The 21,233-nt window shown below is 48.5% G+C and overlaps 1 protein-coding gene across 3 annotated transcripts in view; it reads right to left on the bottom strand.

The window, feature by feature from the left end:
* The window catches only part of NPHP3 (nephrocystin 3), a 58,595-nt gene that overhangs the window by 15,945 nt on the left and 21,417 nt on the right, over positions 1-21,233 (bottom strand). For all 3 annotated transcript variants that reach the window (XM_032951170.2, XM_032951172.2, XM_032951169.2), the window contains 11 exons: positions 20,510-20,624; positions 19,759-19,902; positions 19,130-19,227; positions 17,874-17,976; positions 15,445-15,527; positions 13,310-13,448; positions 9,297-9,461; positions 6,834-6,934; positions 3,570-3,695; positions 3,044-3,281; positions 818-1,059 (listed from right to left, as the gene is read on the bottom strand). In XM_032951170.2, the coding sequence (XP_032807061.2) occupies positions 818-1,059; positions 3,044-3,281; positions 3,570-3,695; positions 6,834-6,934; positions 9,297-9,461; positions 13,310-13,448; positions 15,445-15,527; positions 17,874-17,976; positions 19,130-19,227; positions 19,759-19,902; positions 20,510-20,624 (1,554 nt within the window). The remainder of the gene's footprint in view (positions 1-817; positions 1,060-3,043; positions 3,282-3,569; positions 3,696-6,833; positions 6,935-9,296; positions 9,462-13,309; positions 13,449-15,444; positions 15,528-17,873; positions 17,977-19,129; positions 19,228-19,758; positions 19,903-20,509; positions 20,625-21,233) is intronic.

The raw sequence follows: 21,233 nt of genomic DNA, 5'->3' as shown, positions 1-21,233 counted from the left end.
GTCACGTGTAACGTAAAGAGAGGAGCAGAGCGTCCGTGAGCATCATCAGGTCGTACGCGAGAAGGAATAGAATAATCAGGCCTCATGGCTGGTGGTGATGGTGGAGGCTTTCATCAGGCATAGATATCTCTGGTTCTGAACCACCACTGCTCGCTCCACTTCAACCAAGCTGTACGGACCAGCATGGGGGTGAGTTTGGGTTGTGAAGAACACCAACAGGTCGAGGGAGCTCTTCGTCCACCAGAGGCTTGATAAAGGGCTGCACACATTGTTTTAGTACTAGATCCCCTACTCAGACATTATTCATGTTAAAAAAAAAAACATTTGAAATCCTCATCGTAACAAAAATGTTTTACATTGTTTCTGGTTTATGTTGTTATATATTGTTTCTGTCATGTGTTTACATTTTGAATATTTCTTTTTACTCAGGGACGTAATTTTTTCGGCTTATTTATTTTAACCAAGGTCTCCCTTGAAAAAGAAACTCCTGGACTCACCAGGCTCTTGCTTGGTTTAAATAAAGGCCATCAATCACTAAAGCAAAACACACTTTTGTTATAATTATTGAAAGATGGCAGTGCTGGCTCAGCGTTCCAGCATAACCACCACCGCGGACAAAAAATCCACGCGGCCACGGGTAAGAGAGAGAACACGCAAACTCCGATCATACAGCAGGTCGTCAGGGGTCAGGATCGAACCCACGACCGCCTGTATACCGCACGAGGCAGTCAACATCTCGGTGGCACCACTCAACTGTGCAGGCGCACGCCGCCCGCACGCGCGGCAGCCACGCCGGGGGCGACCTGCTGCCGCTCACCGTCCGTGCTTGTGGTGCAGCGCGGCGAGCGCGTCGAGGTGGCGCGCCACGCGGGGGTCGTCGTGCCCGTGCGCGTTCTGCACGAGCGCCAGCGCCTGCTCGTACAGCTGCTGGGCGGGGCCCGGCTTGCGCCACGACAGGTAGACGGCCGCCAGCCGGTGCAGCGTGCCGGCCACGCTCGGGTGGTCCGGGTCGAGCGCCGTCTCGCGCAGCTCCAGCGAGCGCTGCAGCATCAGCACCGCCTGTGCACGTGCGGAGGAGGAGGAGGAGGAGGGAGGAATGAGTCTCTTCGGTCACTCGCTCACCGGTGCTCAGTCGCCTACTTGGCACGCTTCCGTCGCTGCCGTCATGGGTACTGTTCCCGCGAACTGCACTCAACGATTCCCTCCAGGTACTCTTTAACGGACACTCAGTTGCCTCGTCATCACCCTCCTCCTCGCGAGGACTCGGTCTACCAGACTGACTGTTCAATCTCGGCGATACGGTGTTTGACCACTATGCCACAGGTTAACCAATTCTCTTTCTGCATCTTTCCTCGCACTGCTAGATGGTAAAATACTGTAGTCCCCATGAACCCACGTGGCATAGGGGAGGCCCTCATCCAGCAGTGGATTGACAAAATGTCTGTACGTGTACTCTTGAGTTCCTCCAAGATCCAAAACACCACTTTAGAAGGAACAAGATGAACAACCCAATGCAGACACTTCCTGAAAATTATAGGATAAGGCATGAGGCTTTTATGGATAAATCATCCACCGAACACTACTACTGTATGGAGACATTATTCATGGTGGCTACGCATGCCTGTAATCCAGCACTGTGGAGGCAGCAAGGGTTGGTGGATCACACGAATGCTGTGAAACTTCCTTTCCGTGGGCGTCGAGGCGCAATAAACCCTTGCTCGCCAGGAGGGAAGGGCGGTCCAGCAAAGTGCATGCTGATATTATATTTTCCTTCTGTATGGGATGGAGTGTTGCCCTCATAGATGCTTGGGTCTCCTCCGCGCGCTCCGTTCTCCTCCCATTGTTCGGCTGAAAAGGTCTCCCTGTGTTTTGCGGATCACGAAGCACTGTGCGATGCGGGTTGCATAGATGACTCAAAATAAAAAAAAACCTAAATATTATAATTGTATCTTTACATATTAGTATTATTATATTACTGTTATAGTACTGTGTCGCACAACTCAATGGCGGATGGGCCGGCTACTGGGGAAGCAGATTTCAAGCGTAAAGCAGTTCAAATACCGCCTCTGCATAGTAATGCGCGACGCAATCGCTAAAGTGACACCTACAATGGTTAAGCGGCTTGTGAACCACTTCCGATAAAATTGTCAGGCGTAGGCCGTTTGTGTACCTACGTCATGGTTTAAATTTGTTAAATTATTGAATGGAAACTCTCCGGTCGAGACTTCATATTAATATTGATCTCAAATATATCAGATGTTATAACTGATGAGAGGGTACAAGAGTCGGGCATTACAGTTAAACAAACACACCAATATCCACCCCCATGCAATCATCACTGGCATTACTCAAACGGCTTTCACAGGACCTTTCACAAAATACTTCACCCATAACCAAATCACACTCAAAGCAACCAGTCCCATCAGCGTTATAAGCCAAGCTAAATTGAACCTGGATAGGTACTGGATGGGTAATACCAGATGTTGTAAGCTGGGTCTGCCAAGTGGCCAGCAGATGGAAATATAGCAATGGATTATTCGATTTATCTGTGTGGTGTTGCCCCTTCGTATTTCTAGGTGGGTTGTCTCCAGGTACTGCGGGTTTCTCCCACGCAACACCAACAATAATGGTTATGGCCCGCTGACCAAACATCACAACGTAGCGTGTCCTTCCTGAAAATAAGCCTTAAGACTCTTAGCGAGGCTTTCCTGGATATGTAAATGTCATTGTTATGAATATAAACAAAATCCTCTCCTCCCATTGCTCCCAACTACTCCCTCTGCTCCCGGGGAGAGTTCCCAAAGCCCACGTACAAAAAAACCGGGACATTGCGGGAATAATACTCACAACAAAGAGGGGGAAAACTAAATGCCAACACGTTGTCTTGAGCGGAGCGTTATCGCACAACTGACAAAAAAAAAACGGAAGTTGTTTAACGTCCTGGGAAGTTCTTACAGATTTCCCAGGAGAGCTTCCACGAACGCACGACGATTCTGTCGAAAACCCAGGAAAAAAGGTGGCAACCCAAGTTCCCTGCACCTACCTGGCTGTAGAGGCCCAGGTCCCTGAGGAAGCGTCCCAGCGTCTCGTGCAGGTCGGCGAGCTCCGACACGCTGCGCTCCCAACTGCCGTCCGAGCCCACGTCGCCGCCGCTGCTGCTCGCCGTCCCGGACGGCGGCGCCTTCTCCCGCTGCTTCAGCGCTTCCATGTAGAGGGCGGCCAAGGAGGTGCGGTCACGTCCCGCCGCCTGCCAGTGGCTCACCAGGTCAGAGAAGCGGCCCCTGGGGTGGCGGCAGCGGCGGCGGCACAGGCAATGGCACGGGAGAGACGTTACGACCTGTGGCTGCGGGGTCAGCGCTGGGGTATGTACTATTGCATGGAGGATTGAGAATGTATCTATGAATGTTGAACGTCTTTAGCACCATATGTTTAGGGGGGGGGGGGGAGAGACAACAAGCTAAGTGCAAAAATCAGTTCGAAAGAAGTGAGTGTTCGATGTAGAATTTAAAAGTGCGTGAGCTCCAGTGGCTTCCTAATGTCGGAGGGAAGAGCGTTCCGGACGGACGCACCGCTTGTAGAGGTCCCGGCACAGGTGCAGGTTGAGGAGGCAGTCCTGCAGAGCCGGTCGGCTCTCGGCGTCGTGATGAAGCAGCCACGGAAGCTCGTCCGCCACACGCCAAGTCACGTGGCCGGCCCTGCGACGCGGTGACGATCGTGATGAGAGATTTACAGAGCGGCTTCATACGCGGAGCGTGCTTTAGACACGGTACGCGTGTACGTATATATTCAGTTTCAGTTTCAGTTATTTGGTACAGCCCTGTGAGCCATTCGGCTCTTGAATCGGGTGCAACCGCAACAAACAAAAAACATGAACAAGGCAAACATCTTAAAGTGACTATGTAAGTAGCCAACCGTTGCTCATCGCAGGTGCGGGGGAAGGAAAAAAAACTAAACACAAAAAGCTGTTATAAGAAAATGAGTTTTCAATTTCGATTTCCATGTGTCAGCCCGAATAACTGTTTACATCGGTGAATCCTGGGGGTACTATAACAGAGCCGCGCTGCAGTGACTTGAGCGGACGTGAACCGTAAAAGGTAGAATTATAAAAGCGCCAACACTGAGTTGAAATATTGCGACCACAAATGGTGTGAGCACAGCAAGGCAGGAGCAAGGCATCCGGACCAGTTTCAGTCCACTGCTGGACGAAGCGGTCTCCAAGCCACCGACATTCCTTGCAGTGATCATATTCTGATTTTGACCGTGAGCCAACAGTGGACATTCCACATTTCTTGTTGTGGGATCATTTTGAAATTTCTCTTATTTTTTACGACCCCATGTAAATAATGTGTGTGAATATACATGTAGCAACACACACAGGATTTACGTGGTGTATATATGTACGTACGTGGAGTGATGTGGAGATGGAGCCATTAAATCTGTTTGTGTGCAGATGCTAGGTGGATTACTAGATTGCAGGATCATTAGAGGTGGGTAGTGGCTTGGGGTAGCCTTCATCCAGCAGTGGATTAACCATGGCTGATGATGATGTAATACACACACGTATTATTGTGTAGATATTCTTCTTATCCTTCATATTGCTGATGTTGCTGTGGCGCCACAACTATAACATTACATTGAGATGGTTGAGTCAGATAATATACACTCAGAATAAACACGTGAATATGAATAACTATACAAAATAAATATACATTTCGCAACGATAAAGAATGACTAATGTGGAATTCAACACAATATGTACCTGTGCGCATTGTTGGACACAGAGAGAAATCCAATATGTTTGGGACATTATGCTACGGTGTAATGCAAAATGTCACCTACAACAAGAAGCCGATGCTGGCAGGTAGCCAACCGGCCGCATTACATAAAGGACACAGCAGCGTCCTCACGGAGAATGACATTGGTTTTGTATGGAACCGATGAAAGCAAGCGACCCAGCCAATGCATGCAGGGGGAAATTGGCGTTGTTAGAAGCGGCTCAATTGAGGGTGGTTTGGGAAAGATTATCGCAAGTGGGACTGTGCGCGCATCAGGTGAATAACGGCGACTTTACAGCAGTGAAAAAATCGTACAAAACGCGGAGCAGTAATAACACGTGAATTAGGAGTCTCTGTAATCAGGTCATACTACACAGTGAGGACTGGAGCCTGTGCGAGCGGGGTCCGTGTACCTGTGTGTGTGTGCGCGCGTTACAAACGTGTGTGTGCAGAGCAGTTAGCATGCTGCGCGACGAACCCGGTCACCCGAGTTCCATTCCCGCTCACGGCCACCACCAGTGACGATTATTTGAGCCGGTCATGGGCCTCTCCCAGGTCGACTCAGCCTCAAATGAGTACCTGGTGTGGTGTGTAACATCACCACTCGGGAGACAAAGGCGGCCAGGCGTGGTGCTGGCCACCCACCCCGTCGTGTTCCGCGCTGGGCTTCATAGGTGCTCGCTAACAGCACTTGCCCTTCGAGTCTTCTAAGGCTATATGGGGGATCTTTGTCTTTGTGTGTTTGTATATGCATGACTGTACATATCTACGAATATAAAAGCATGGACTACATATGGAATATATGCGGAGCGGTGGTGCAATAGTGAACACACCGCATTACAACTGGCTACAGCTTACATCAGTGGTGGGTGATCACTGAACTAGGTCCTGGGAGCCTCTCTCCCTAATTCACTAACCTGCACTGCCCAAAATGATGGAGTATGGTCAAACAGCCCCCATAAGTGACACGGCATGGGCAGACGCACATTCAGTATTGGATTGCCAGAGGGCTGGCTGAATATTATCAATGTGTGTGCGCACTAAACCGTGATAAACAGCATTGCCCATATTTATTCTCAGTAAGGATTCCCTTCGGTACAATTTGACGGGGCAAAAAAATCATTAACACGTGACGTTTACATCACAACTCAGTGTAATAACAATGGCTAATATGAATAATTATCTATTATCAAACAATTAAAGAAACCTAAATTAAGAAATAAGAATAGGTTTTACCCTTTCTAGAAATAAAACAAGAGGTGTTAAGATATTCAAACCCCAAATTAAACCTTTTGCAAGGAACCAAGTCTGCATTAACCACAGGAACTTGTGGTGAACATGCAAACAAAACATTCTTTGCAAAAGGTTTCTATTTGGTGTGTGAACATCTTAACACCTCCTGTTTTATTGCCAGAAAGGGTAAAACCTATTCTTATTTTTTCATACTTTGATGTTGGCAGTTTATACATTTTTTGTTTCCATCAAAACACTTCTCGCTTCCCCTAACAACCTTGGAATGTTAATTAATTGTTGCGTCCGATGCTTTACGGTGCACTCTATTTCACCCAAGCAGTTTCCCAATATAACATTCCGCAGAGCTCATAGCAGCCTTTGTGAGTAAACCAGTGGCTCGTTTTACTATAGACTCTTTGACTACATCAAGACATCGCGGATGCACTTGTAACGGTCGATGTTCGTGGCGAACATTAAAAAAAAATGTGCCGAGTCGTTTGGGCCACGGTCGAGACAACAGGGCTGCACGTCCCATTACTACGCTCGCCCCGCACGTTCGCTTCAGAGAGGTGGCACAGGGACGGAGGGTGCGTGACAGTGCTGGTGGTGCAATTTGGTGTGTGGTGGTGCGCCGTGCGTATGTATGTTGGGGCGTGATGGTGCGTGGTGCTCCGTGCTGGTGCGCTGTGCGTGGTGGTACGTGGTGGTGCGCTGTGCGTGGTGGTACGTGGTGGTGCGTGGTGGTGCGCTGTGCGTGGTGGTACGTGGTGGTGCGTGGTGGTGCACGGTGGTGCGCGGTGGTGCACGGTGGTGCACTGTGCGTACGCGAGGCGGCTGGAGAAGTGCTGTGCGAGCCTCGCTCGGAACACCTGGCAGCCTCCGGGACCCTGCACCCCCACGTATTCCTGCCGCGCGGCTTCCTGAGCCTGCACACGCATCACGTGCTCCGCACATGCAGCACGAGCGGCGAGATTACATGTAGAACACATGTGCCGCACAGGTGCTATGCGCTTGCCACACACGAATCTAAGACACGCATGCCGCGTCCCGCGCACACTGCACACACTGCATGCCTCACACGCTCCTCGTGTCCTTTACGCACCGCACACGCATCAGACATATCGCACGCACAACAAGTCACGTGTGTCCTGCACATTGTACATACCATGTGCACTCCGCGCATTGCAAAAAAGACAAAGACATAGATCCCCCGTATCGTCTTAACAGACTGTTGGGGCAAGCGGGGCAAGCGCTGCCAGCGAGCAACTGTGAAGGCCGGCACGGCAACGCCTCTGCGTTCTCGCCCAGACGAGATGCGGAGCGAACATGGGCTGCGTTCAGAATGCAGAAGCGATAAACCCGCACCGTAATGGAGAGCACTCTGAACGAGGATGAAGCGTCACGGGAGCGGCGGTGCACGTGCGCAGGCACACGTCGATCAGCACGGGACATGTGGGGAGCGGGTTAGAGTTAGAATATTGGAGTTTTGGCAAGGACGCCCGCCGCTGTGACAGTAAGTTCTCAAGGACATTTGGGGGGCTGGTGGATTTCTCTGCGCAAACAGCCATAGTTGGGTCAAGGAATTGGTGTTGAGGATGATGATGATAACAGTTGATTAACAACTGTTCCAGTTGTTAATCAAAATTAGTGTCAAATGTATTTATCTTGATACATAACACAAGATGCATTACCATAGACATGGGGCCATATTCTCATCTTGAATAATGGTCTATTTAGCTCTCTTTGTTTTTTTTTGGGGAACTTCAGTTCCTGAAGAATCGCTCAGGACGTGGAGCAAAACGACGGACATCATGTCGGCACAACACGCGGTACAACCCGCAAACAAGCCAAAGGGGCACACGCAGCACAACCGCATAAACCTACCACGTAGTAAACGGTTTCTTTCGTCTGATTTCTGGAGGAAATGTGCCGATGCCTCCTCGCTATCACGCATGTGAACCTGTCCCTTGGCACAGTGGCTGCGTTGGAAATGCCAAGAGTTTTTTTTGTTAACTTAAAGGTTCGTTGTAATCTATCGCGAAATCCGAGAATGTTGTAATCCCACTTCTTTCAAATCAAGGCGGCTCACCTCCCTGCTTACCCTAAGTCAGGGGTCGGCAACCAAAATAACAAGAGCCATTTGTTTTTCAAAAGCGGTAAAAAAATCCTCTACATTTCAAGAGCCGCAATCAATGCATGTGAATTACGAGACGGTGGGCCTTAATAAATAACGTCATGAAGCGGTCCTTAAAGACCCGCAGGTTGCCAACCCGTGCCCTTACCGCACCATCCCATTTTCTTACGCAAATTCTCACTCTCCAGCCACCCCCACACATTCATTGCCTACCCCATACCAAGCTGATTTGAAAATGACGTGCCAATTGAATCTGCCTCCGCGGTACTGTGAAGGTTAATCTGATAATCTACTACCCCTTTGCGGAAAAAAAAAAAACAGAATTGCCTCCCCTAATTCTCTGCGGCACTTCCATTCTCCAAAGCAATTTATGTTCGAAAAAGTAAAGGGGGGCTTCGGTCTGTGTCTGAAATGAGTTCCCTGGCCGAAGTCAATTTTACGCAAACGCGTGAAAGCACAAGGTCCAAAGGGGCCCTCAAAAATCAATCGTCAGTCGCACAAAGTTCCATCATCTCTTAGAGCGATGTTGCCCAATCTGGCGTTTGTCGTATAACCCCCCAGAAGACCTATCGCCTGTGCGGGGTACCCCTACCAGGACATAGGTTCTAGACTTCATCAAGTAACTGAAAAACTGCGATGCTTGAATCACATAATCAACACCTTTGAGATTCAATTGACACTTGATAATTTAATGACGATTAACTAAATATTTCACAATTTAACCGGAGATCTGGCCGGAAGTGGCCTATCACTGGTGCTTTAGTAACCTCACGTGACTGCACCCCACGGGACCACCGCCATGACGTCATCAGTCTCGCGTATCCCCTAGACGTGTCACAAGTAAACCCCCACCGGGGGAGACGCACACCACACTTTGGGAACCGATTGTCTCGAGAGCCTTGTGGCTTTTGTGTAACGCCGACCCTTTGTCTCCCAGGTCAGCGCTTCAAGGAGTTGGCAAAACATCGCGATATGGGACCACAGAGCTTGGGCAATTGCTGGCGCTGGCTCCGGCTGCTTTATCCGCTCGTCTGTGGTCTCCCGCACCTCCGTGCGATTACCGCACGTGTCGGAAATCCTTCAGAGTTTTATAGACCCATTTGCATGAACGCCGCCGCAGAAAACAAATGATTGCAGGGTCACGAGCTCCTGACCTGCAGGTGACGGAACTTGATGAGGCCGCACGTGCGGGACAGCACGCACAGGCGCTGCAGCGTGTGCAGCAGGGGCGACAGCAGGGCCCAGCCCAGGCCCGGGTCGATGGCCTGCAGCTCCGACTCGCTCACGCCGTCGCGCGCCACGCACGCCAGGCACAGCAGCTTATCACGGCGGAGACGCGGCACGCACGCAAGGAAACACGCGCACATTCACCAAGGTAAAAATAGGGATCCCCCCCCTCCGCCCCAGGTAAGGCCCACTGAGATATACAGCTCTTTTTCAGAAGCGACCTGGCCACAAATGATAGCTCAACCAAATGGCATATCATCACGTGGGAACCTATAGCAGCCCAAAAAAATGTGGATGCAAAAACCGGAGGACCCGGAGAAAAATCCACACGACCGTCGGGGGAGAGACACGCAAGCTCCAAGGGTCGGGATCGAACCCACGACCTCCTGCGTATCGGGCAGTGTAGTTAACAACAATACAGGGAGAGAGGCACGCAAACTCTAAGGGTCGGGATCGAACCCACGACCTTCTGCGCACCAGACGGTGTAGTTAACAACAATACAGGGAGAGAGACACGCAAACCCCAAATATACAGCACGAGTCAGGGTCGGGATCGAACCCACGACCTCCTGCATTCCAGGTGGTGTAGCTAACATATCTACGGGGAGAGAGGCACGCAAACTCCAAATATACTGATGTTAGCTATGGCTGGGAATTGGACTCAAATTACCTGGTTTCTAGGAGTGCATTAGCCACTACGCCACAACACCCCGACAGACATTCAGATAGGCACGCAAACACAGAGGAAATGATCAAGATATGAACCACACTTTTCATTATGAGGGTATAGATTAACCTCACCTACTCTCTCCAATCCAAATGCACACAAGCAGGCACACATACATGTTGAAACACGCCGAAGACAAACATCCCCATGTAACCTACACTGGCCCTTAAGGCAAGTGCTTTGAGCGAGCTCATAGACACATGCATAAACGCACGTGCGCAGCTACACGCAGACACGAAAACATACACACGCACATGCAAATAAAGGCACAAAACACTGATTTCAATCATAGACAAGGCTTCGGTGGAATTACCACAGTGTGCAGCAGAATTAGTCGGGTGTAGCCAATGCTGCTCATTAAATGATTGACAGATATAGTTCACATCAAAAACTATTGGCCACACCTAATCGAGTGACTTGGATAATAACCGCTGCATCTTTCCTTTTTCTCCACATTGTGACTGTTCCACACAGGGGACCTGTTCAACGGAATCAATCGCTGTCAATGTTGCCACAAATCCGACACACTGCTAGATGGCAAAGCAATGCATAGATTCATGGATTCAAAAAATAATTGCGGTCACAATACATGTGTGCAGCCGTATTCATTCCACTGCGGGATGAAGGTGTCACCTCTGACGATCCCACAATGCGACCAATCCACCTAGCACCTGCACCCTAACAGATTGCATAATTCCATCTCCTCCGTGGACGTGTTCTCGGATGACATTTGTTTACCGTGCGTGCACTGCGTTAACGCAATCCTTTGCTTCCACTAGAGGTCGTTGCACATTCATCCCAAAGTAAAAAAGAATTCCTGAATCAAACTGTGACAATTCATTGCATCCCAAGGTTGCGAATGATTACAAGCCTATACTCTTTGGTTCTATTGGGTAAAGTCACGTAGGTGAAAATAAAATAACAAAAAATCACATTACAAGCCTGTTTGTTACTACTCGGGTATTCGCCAACGCAATTCACCTAATCCAATGCCAAATGGAGAAGAAACCCCCACTAACAATGAATGACAATAACAAATTCGTTCAGCTAGAAATGTAGTCCAAAAATAGCACGTTTTATATTGCGAGCTTGTTCAATCAGGGACCCCCAGCATGCACCCGTCTTAGTCCCAGCAGCAGGCTTCCTCCTTGACAGTGTGTGCAGTGCAGCCCATGTTGCTTTGACAATGTGTCAGACGATCAATAGACTTCAAATCCTTCACAGCACCCTGGGTTGGCTCTCTGCTTTAAGGGTTCCACAACAAACCCATGCCTTACAGGTTCGGCAACTCGCTGATGCCTAAGATAGTTGGAGCATGAACAAAAACAAAAAATACTCTTTGGTTCTTTCGGTAAAGTCACGTAGATAGAAAAAATAAAAATATAGTGGATTAAAATAAAAAATGAAATAAAAATAATAAAAACCAAAAAAACACTCATGCAGACTGTAGCCTGGTTCTTAATCGGAGTGAGTGTACTGGCAGTCTATAATGTAGACTGTAGACTGGTTATTAAGTTTGGTGAGTGTAATGGCAGTCTATAATGTAGACTGTAGCCTGGTTCTTAACCTCGGTGAGTGTACTGGCAGTCTATAATGTAGACTGTAGCCTGGTTTTTAAGCTTGGTGAGCGTATTGGCAGTCTATAATGTAGACTGTAGCAATGGTTATTCTTATAACCATTGCTACAGTCTAGATTATAGACTGCCGGTACACTCACTCCGAATAAGAACCAGGCTACAGTCTACATTAGTGTTTTTTAGTTTTTTATTATATTTATGTTTTCTTATTTTTATTCACTTTATTTTTATTCTTATTTTTTTCTATCTACGTGACTTTACCGAAAGAACAAAAAAATATGAATTCCTGCAGTCACGAAAGTTTTAAATCAAAATTTATGAACAAAAAATGCACGCTCTGGTCTGTGTGTTCCTGGTGTCAAGGATAAACGGGGGATCTGTCGTTGTGTGAAGTGTAGGGAGCCGTGGCACGGCGGTTAGCACACTGCACAGAAACCCTGAAAACCCGAGTTCGATTCCCACTCACGACCAATAATAGTGGTGGATATTTTAACCCGTTCTGGGCCTCTCCTAGGTCGAATCAGCTTTAAAAATTAGTACCTGGTGCAGTGTGTAAATAACATCGCCACTAGGTCGCCAAAAAGCGGCCGGGTGTGGTGCTGGCCACCCAAATGGTCGTGCGCTGTGCCGGCCTTCATAGGTGCTCGCTAACAGCACTTGCCCCAAAGGTCTTCGAAGGCTAAACACCAGGGGGTCCTTTGTGTGTGGGAATAGCACAAAGGCGATGATTTGTACGCCCATGCATGCAGGATATACGTGGAGATAGAATATTCGCAAGCATCACCTAATTCATTATTGCAAGGGCATGAGTCGCTCTTAATCAGTAAAATTATAATCACACGTTGGGGGTTTATCCCTCTGGTCAACACGGACTTTACAGATGGAGTGAAGAGTTGTCCTCTCCTGAGCAGGATTTCATCATCATAAGGGCTTTTGTGTTTTTACAGTTTGCAGTTTCATGCTGTAAATTACATTTTCTTCATTGATTTTTTCTAGCATTTTTATCTAGTGTAAATAACCTTGGGATTATTTTTTTGCAAAAGGCTCAATATAAGCTCATACTTATTATTACATTTGCTAATCATATGGCTAGGTAAGGTGGCTCGCAGTCAGAAAGTCGCGAGTCCAAATCCTCAGTGGGGATTTAATCAGCCCATCATCTCCACAGGGTCGTTAAAATAGGTACCGCTTTGCGGAGAAGTTATTAGTGAGAGCAGCCTCGCCATAAGCTATAGAGCTCTTTTTCATAAGCGACCTAGCCACAAATGATAGCTCAACAAAAAGTGGCTTATGTGGGAATGTATACCAGCCAAATACTCTAAAAGTATGTTTCTAAATGTGGAAGGAAAAACCAGAGAATCCGATGAAAATGTCAAGCGACCATGGGGAGGACACGCAAACTCCAAATATACAGCAGGCGTCAGGGTTGGGATCGAACCTACGACCTCCTGTGCACCAGAAGAGGTAGTTAACATCACACCACCATGGCACCCTAAAATAGTTGGGCATGCATGGTCCTGGCCACACCACCCAATCTTTTTTTGCTGCCAGCCAGCTCGAGTGAGCGCTCGCAAACTGCACTCGCCCCGACAGCATTACCTGGCCTACAATTGGACGCGCAACGTTAGCCACTCACCTCTCGCAGGCGCTCGCGATCCCTGGCGGCGCGCAGGGTGGACTCTGTGACCCGGAGCGCCAGGCGGAAGAGCGTAGGGGTGTCGTGGCACTGCAGGCATGGGTGCAGAGCTTCCTCCAGCTCCTGGGACGACCGTGCCCTGGCACCACAGGATGGTGGTGGTGGGGACAGTGGCAAGAACATGGCACGGACTCCCAAATCAAAGGGAGCTGTGCAATAGAAACATCTATTCTGACTTGGCCATCTGGGTCAGGGGTCAGCTACAATGAGCCAGCACGTCTGAGGCACGAGGTTTGAATTCAGGCTTTCAGCCAACAGTGATTAAACTGGATTCACGAGTCTAGCGGGCTGATGGTCAACAAAGACTGCACAAATTCCTAATACATTTAGTTTTTCTCTTAACTTTACAACAAATTCAGCTCCCAGATTTAAGATAGTCGGTTTGATTGCGATGCAATTAATAGCTCTATGGCAGCAGCACTGGTGTGGCTAAGACAGCAATCTCAGAAGTAGTTCTGTGTTGTCACTTTCTGCGGGCCGTTCTTTAACACGGGGTGATGCACTGCTCTGAGAGTTCCAAATGTACATTTCTTTATCCATGACTTGATGGCAAGAGTGAAAATTTTAATAAAAAATAGAAAAAAGAAAAAAAACTTTTCATAAAAAAACGGAATATCCAAACCACTCTAGCATCAGGTTACAAAGCAGCTGATATATAGAATCAAAGCAGTTGAAAGAATCAGAGACTCAAAGCAGCCCAGATGTGGTGCTGGAGGAGAATGAAATGGTTAAGTGGACAAAGAAATAGACGAAAAGAGAGGTGCAAGCGCGAGAAGATAAAGGGGGGGGGGGGTGCGTAATGATGGTCATTGGAATTCGGAGATGGAATTGGATGGGGAATATCATAAGAGGCAGCGGCATGCTAAAAGCTATAGCAAAAGGGCACGTGGAGGAGAAGAGACTCAGAAATGTCCTGGCAGTGTGAAGGAGGCAGGAGTGAAAACGTGCGACTGAAGGACAATTCACTCAAGCGAACAAAGTGGCAGCATGATGGACAACAACGAATGCGAAATTGGAATTGTTAAAAAAATAAAATACGGTTAAGTAAGAAGATTTCAGCAAGCGACAGTAATGTTTTCAGTATTGAGTACAAAAAATAGTGCCGGATTTATACGAAAATCAGATAGGAAATACACATTAGTCAGACACACCAAGTTTGTCTCATTTCTATTCCAGCGGCATTTAAAGTCAATCTCAAGTTTGCACTTAGTTCAGTCTTGAGTCTATTTATCTTGTCAAAGGCAGATTTAAACTGCATAGTCTGGGTGCGTGGCTCACGAACGACGTCTCACGAGCAAAACATTCTAATACCGAAATTGCTTTCCCACGCCACTGTTGGAGAGAAAGGCGCCTCTCCACTCGACATCCAAATACATGGCAGCCACTCTGGCCACATACATGCCAGCCACTCTGGCATGTAACGTGGCCTTCTCTTCCACGCTCGCCGGACATCTTCGGAGAACCCCCACAAATCTACCCAACCTGACGGTCAACTAACTATGGTTTCCCTCATTAAAATGCAAATCAATTTATAGCATTTTTGACATGCTGGATTTTTTCTGGATTTTGTTGTTGTTATTCTGTCACTTACTGTTCAATTAAACATACCATTAAAATTATAGACTGATCATTTCTTTGTCAGTGGGCAAACGTACAAAATCAGCAGGGGATCAAATACTTTTTCCCTCACTGTATGTACTGCTGGGTGGACAGATAGAGGGGGGGGGGGGATTGAAAAAATTTGCCCCATTATTTCGACTTTCGCGCCGGGAGATCGAACCGGCGACTAACCATTACACCACAGGAGCATTCTGTTTATAATAGCAACAAACAGTGATAGATAATCCGGGGTGAAATGGGGAATGCAGCTGAAACGTAACCATGCAAGGTGCAGTAAGCCAGTAACAGTATGGAAGGTGATTATGATGCTAATCAACGGCTGGCTGACGAATGTGCATGACCCATGTGTATTAAATATTATTAGAATATATGTGGAAGCTTCCTTAGGAAGCTACATGGCTGCACATAGGGAACAAGACAACTTGTTTAACTGACAAGGAAGGCCAGTACAGTACCTGCTCACCATCCGCGCCACCAGTGTGGTGTAGAGGGCATTGCAGGTGGTGGCCGATCGAAAATGAATGTCCAGCCTCTTCACCTGTCCGACGACAAAACTTCAGTTTAGGAAAAAAAAAATGAAGCCTACAATTAAAGCGGAGGTGCTGAGCTACTCAGGGGGAATAACTCGACAGTGACAGGACCTCACAAGCAATAAACCAGAAAAACGGAGACTCTGGGTTTGAATCCATGATTCCCACCAATACCGACAATAAAAGAGTGACATGTAATGTCGTCTCCCGCCCGCTCACGATTGTACGGAAACATTTGGAATAAATGAACTTAGCTGTGGACAGGTCATTTAAGAGCACTGTCATATGTAGGGCACATTTCACACGATGCACTTGAAAACGCATCAAAATCAGCAACGCATTTAATATTCACAAGTATTTATGAAATGAAAGAAAATCCATGAAGACGGTTTCTTATTTGTGTGGCCAACTGGGTAAGGTAATAATCCCTTTGTTCACGGATCAGTGGTATAAGTATGAATAACTTAAAAATACAAAATGTGTGCTTGTCTTGGACGGCTTGGTGTGCCATCGCTGGTGATCGTTATCACATCGCACGGATGCACTGTGTGCTACATTGGCAGTTTCCTATAATGTGTACCATTCACACCAACTCCCCCAGCCTTTCACCATCACCAACTGGTGCCTTCCCTGCAGACATATTGATTCACACCATAAGCATACATCCCTCGGGTTAATGTGTTAAACACTCAATTATGGGGGGGGGGGGTTCCTTTCAGCTGGCCCAACAGATTTTCACAAATGTGTTCAATTAAACACATCCACAACGAACGGATGATGTCCCATTAAAGGTGCAACGGCCTCGCACTGGGAGGGGGGGGGGGGGGGGGAAACACTCAGCACACTCGGTCGACAAATTAATACACAAAGCTTAATTAGCAAGCCTCCGCCTAAGCAGCGGCTTCTGACAACCCCGTTGGGAGACGGATGCCGAGTGAAAAATATTAGTTGGTAGCACGCGCTGCAATATGCCGAACCGGCTTTGCGAACGCGTCCGTTGTCTCGCGCGGATCGACGAGCCATCCGCGCGAGGCAACAGGGGGATGCTGCGGCGGGCGCTTGCCGAATCGAAAGCTTTTGTTCGGATAACATTATCGAGTCGGTGGTGCCACCGGAGGACCAATGCTTGTGAATGTTTACGTACGCTGAATGAAGGGTTGTTTATTAAAAAAAATAGGTTGCAGGGATTTTATTTCCTGTCACTGAGTGGAAAGAATTGATCTCGACGCTTGGGCTGAGTGGCCTGCTTTGGGGAATATTGACGTTTGCAGGGAGAATCTTAAATATAGTGGGAAAGACAGGTGGGGTTGGATTGATGTTGTTAATATTTAGCATGACGCAACTATTCGTGGATTAAACATCAATTGTTAAGCTCACTATAATTAAATGTAATCGTGCATGTAAGAATCATTCAGGTTCTATTGACGTTGCGTGTAAACTCTGCAGCCACTAGAGATGCTAAATGTGCCACAGTTGCCAAATAATTGATTCGAGAATTATGACCTTAAATCATAACAAATCATCTGTGAGGAAGGCAAATTGTTAAATGTGTAATATAATACATTCTAAACAATCACATGTTACGGAACTTTGTCAGCGCACTGCTTGGATGAAGGCTTCCCCAAACCGTGCCAGTAATGAGGGTTGTTTGACCATACTTCACCATTCTGGTCGGTGCAGCTTGGTGAAGGACAGCCAGGCCCGGGACTGGTGCGGAGAGCGCTTGCCGGTCACGTTCGCCACGACCATGACTCAAACTCAGCTCGCCAGGTTCAAAGCCCAGGGTGCCAGCCACTGCGCTAGCGCCCCACCACAATTTTATACACGTAGAGAGATAGGACGAGCGCCCCCTCCCCCCTTACTTCACGCGATCAGCTGACGGGGCAAGGATCCGTTAACAAATGCCAAATACGCTTAGCATGGCACTTTAAGGGGGAGGTGGCGCCACCTTTGTCTTCTCAGTGCTGGCACCGATAACACGCTGGCATTGAGAGATTCAATACTCATTTCTTTAGAACTGCTTGTTTGAGGTTACTTTGTTGTCCTTCCGCGCACCTCCGATTGGCACGGTTGGCTGCGTACCGTGCGAAACAAGTTCAACGTATACACATACAACAAGCAACACTGGTTGGCTACGTACAACATACACAGATACAAGGTAGCTAACGACACGCCATATTCAAAGCGCAATGCGCTAACCGCTGAGCCACTGCTGTACCCCATGCTTCGTCTATGCAGCACTAATCTGCTGAAAGGTGGAAGGGGTTGTCACCAAGTAACGTAAGCGGTGGGGCTACGCGGCCTACGCACGGCGTGTAGAGCGAGCGAACATCGTGCATTGGGCCCTGTCCCACCTGGTGGTCGGTGAGGCTCAGTCCCACGGTGGAGCACTCCTTTTGGATGAGGGTCTTCACGTGGCTCGGGCTCAAGGCGTCCAGGTGAAGGGTGGGCCACAGCCTGCGGAGTGCGCGCATGCAACCGCCCAAACGTGACCGCACGCATTACAAACATTCGTACGTAGGCTCGCCTCCGGGGGGCGGAGCCAGGGGAGGGTGACAGGGGGGGTGACATTCTGCGTGTAAGTGTACGACACTCGGTCTGGCAGACTCCGTGCAACTGCACTGTCAGAGTGCGTCGCCAACCGATGGCGTCTAGTTCAACAGCCTGACTCTCTAAATCATTATTGAAATAAAAATTTGTTGAATGTCACCCCGGCCTGAAATCCTGGCTCCGCCCCTGCTCGCCTCATCAGCCTACTTTTGTATAAATGAGACGTTTCGACCACCTTAGGAGAATTGTAGTCTCCATCAGAGACTCAGGAGATACTGATCAGAGACTTAAAAAAATACTTTTAAAACTATGATATAATAAAATTTCAACTCGTGTGCCCCACGCCAAATTCCCAGCCGATTCATTCATGCTACTGATATGGGTGCAGATATATGGAGCACACACGAGCACCAGAACACATTGACGCAAGTCGATTGGCTGCTTACTGTCATGACCGAGATGTTTCATATCTGGCCATATGTCCGTGTGGTCATCAGAGGGCACTTCGCCTGCTTTCAATAAAAATATACAACTCCCTAACCCAATCACGCAACTCATCAAGACCAATAGCCACGTGATGTGTATTTTTTTAGCGCAGAGAAGCAATTAGTTCCTAAGGAGTATTTTCATTTAAATAAATTAACCATGAGCTGCGTAGGATTTTCGAGTAGACCGCTCGACTGAAGTCGCAAACTTTCAAATGAGGAGAAAGTCCTGCGAGGAAAACTTGATAGTTCACAACACGTCATTGTCCAGAGGGTTTTTGTTGAGAGTTTGCAGATTAGTGGATGAAAAGGTGATCTATTAAGTTCATTGTTGTGGCTATACATGGGGAGATGGCACAATCAAGCATTATGAGTGGATTTTATAAAAGTTATCCATAGACGCTAACGTGGGATATTTAAAACACGTGTGGACTCTCATCATTTTCACACAGACTATCCCTCCGATGCGAGACCGAGTGCTCTAACCACAGCGCCATCCAGTCGGGGGTCTTTTTGTGATCAGCCCTAACGGGGGGGCGGCTTCCGCCCACTTGAATCAGCGCCCGTGGCAGTACCTCCAGGGCTGAGGACACGTCTCCACGTTGACGGAGACCACCACCCTCAGGTTGACAGGCAGGGGGTCGATGAGCCACGGCAGGTGCCTCTCCGCATGCTGCCGCACAGGTGGCGACACCGGCGAGCACAATCACGACATCGGTCACCGACGATCGACGACAAACCGCCATCGTCGCGTCGAGGGAGCGCTGCTCTCAGAAATGTACCAACGGACTGGAAACGAGACTATCGTTTACTTTATTTGGGAATAATAAAACAAAAATTGAACAGTTGAAGGATTTAATAAGAAACTTAAAATGTCGATATGTTTAACGGACGAGGTATGTGGCATGTAACCTCCCGCATCGTTAACATTCTCCTCCTACTCATCTGCCTCCTCCACCCCAGCTTCACATCTTTCACCTTGTTATTCTACTTCCTCCTTCCCCCTCCTCCCTTCTCGTTCCCCTCCTCCTCTCCCTCCTCATCCCCCTCCTCCCCCTCTTCCCTCCTCCCCCTCCGCCATCACCACGTTCCTCCTCCCCCGCCTCTCCCCTCCTCCTTCCTCGTCGTCCCCCATCCTGTCCCTCGCGTCTACCGCGGGGGGGGGGGGGGGGGGGGGGGGGTCCCGCCACGTCTCCCGAGAAACCTGAATGCGGTCGATGGAGTCGATGAGGAGGATGATGCAGCCCTGCCTCCTCGCCGACAGCCGCTCCAGCCAGGAGGGCAGCTCCTCCAGCAGCCGCGCACCGTCGGGGCCCGCCACAGGCACCCACCACATGTGCTGCAGCAGCTGCAGCAGCAGCAGCACAGCGCACACGGCGGCGGTGGCGACGGCTGTAATGCCGGCCCGTTGACCACTACAAACTGCGGGCAGTTTCTCGACTCGCAAACGTAACAATTCGTTCCTGGGACCCGTCCGCGAGTCGGAACACTGTAATGTGACCGTGTTTAAATGCCCATATGGTCGGCGTTTTTGAAATGTGTTACAGTTCAGTAAAAAGGGAAGCATTGTAAAACTCATAAAAAATATTGTACATTTGCATGTAACACTGGTATCACTCACCTTGACTGTGAGGCTCACCTTGACCATCACTCACCTTGACTATGAGACTCACCTTGACTATGAGACTCAGCTTGACTATGAGACTCACTCTGACCATCACTCACCTTGACTATGACACTCACCTTGACTATGACACTCACCTTAACTATGAGACTCAGCTTGACTATGAGACTCACTCTGACCATCACTCACCTTGACTATGAGGCTCACCTTGACTATGAGACTCACCTTGACTATGAGACTCACCTTGACTATGAGACTCAGCTTGACTATGAGACTCACTCTGACCATCACTCACCTTGACTATGAGACTCACCGTGACTATGAGACTCACCTTGACAATGAAGCGTCGAACCATGAGTACGGGGTCGGCACTCGAGGAGAAGGGCTGTCCGACGAGGTGGTAGAGCACCAGGCTACTGGGGGAGTGTGTCTGGAGCGTCTCTATCCTGCAACGGAATCAGCAGCCACGGCGTCAGCATTCGCAGCAGCTGCATTGCTCACACTAGCAAGAGTGTTAGCACCAAATTCTGAGCGATTCCCTGCTCAAATGAGCTGTGATGTGTCCTGCCCAAGCATACGTACTTTGACAACATATGTGAGCTAAAAATACATTATTCTTCCACAGGCACGTGATTCGATACAGGTATCGTGATCACAAGAAGACGTTTGAAGTTATAAAGCAATGCATCGCTACGGTCGTAGTGAATAGAACGTGGAAAGGAATTTGAGAGATAGAACTGGACAAAAGGCATCGTCATCATTGCCATCACCAATGTTATGAGCAGCATCACCATCAACAGCAGCAACATCATAGCCATGATATATGCCTAACCCCACTGTCACCATGATCATTATTCATTTATTAAGCACCTTCTCACGAGGTTCGAACCGCTAAGTGATATAAATGTGACACGCAGATAGGTGGGAGCCGGCGATAAAACAGTCCAAAAAATCTGACTTACAGCCGCAAGAATATGCATTATTGTCCAATAACCAAAATGCATTGCACGACGCGAAACGGCAGATTAACTTCACGGCATAGGCAGTCATGATGG

Source organism: Petromyzon marinus, chromosome 10 (assembly GCF_048934315.1).
Source record: "Petromyzon marinus isolate PM22_M1 ecotype Great Lakes invasive population chromosome 10, UKy_Petmar_22M1.pri1.0, whole genome shotgun sequence".
NCBI classification, from domain to species: domain Eukaryota; kingdom Metazoa; phylum Chordata; class Hyperoartia; order Petromyzontiformes; family Petromyzontidae; genus Petromyzon; species Petromyzon marinus.
This window is presented reverse-complemented; position numbering and strand designations above follow the sequence as displayed.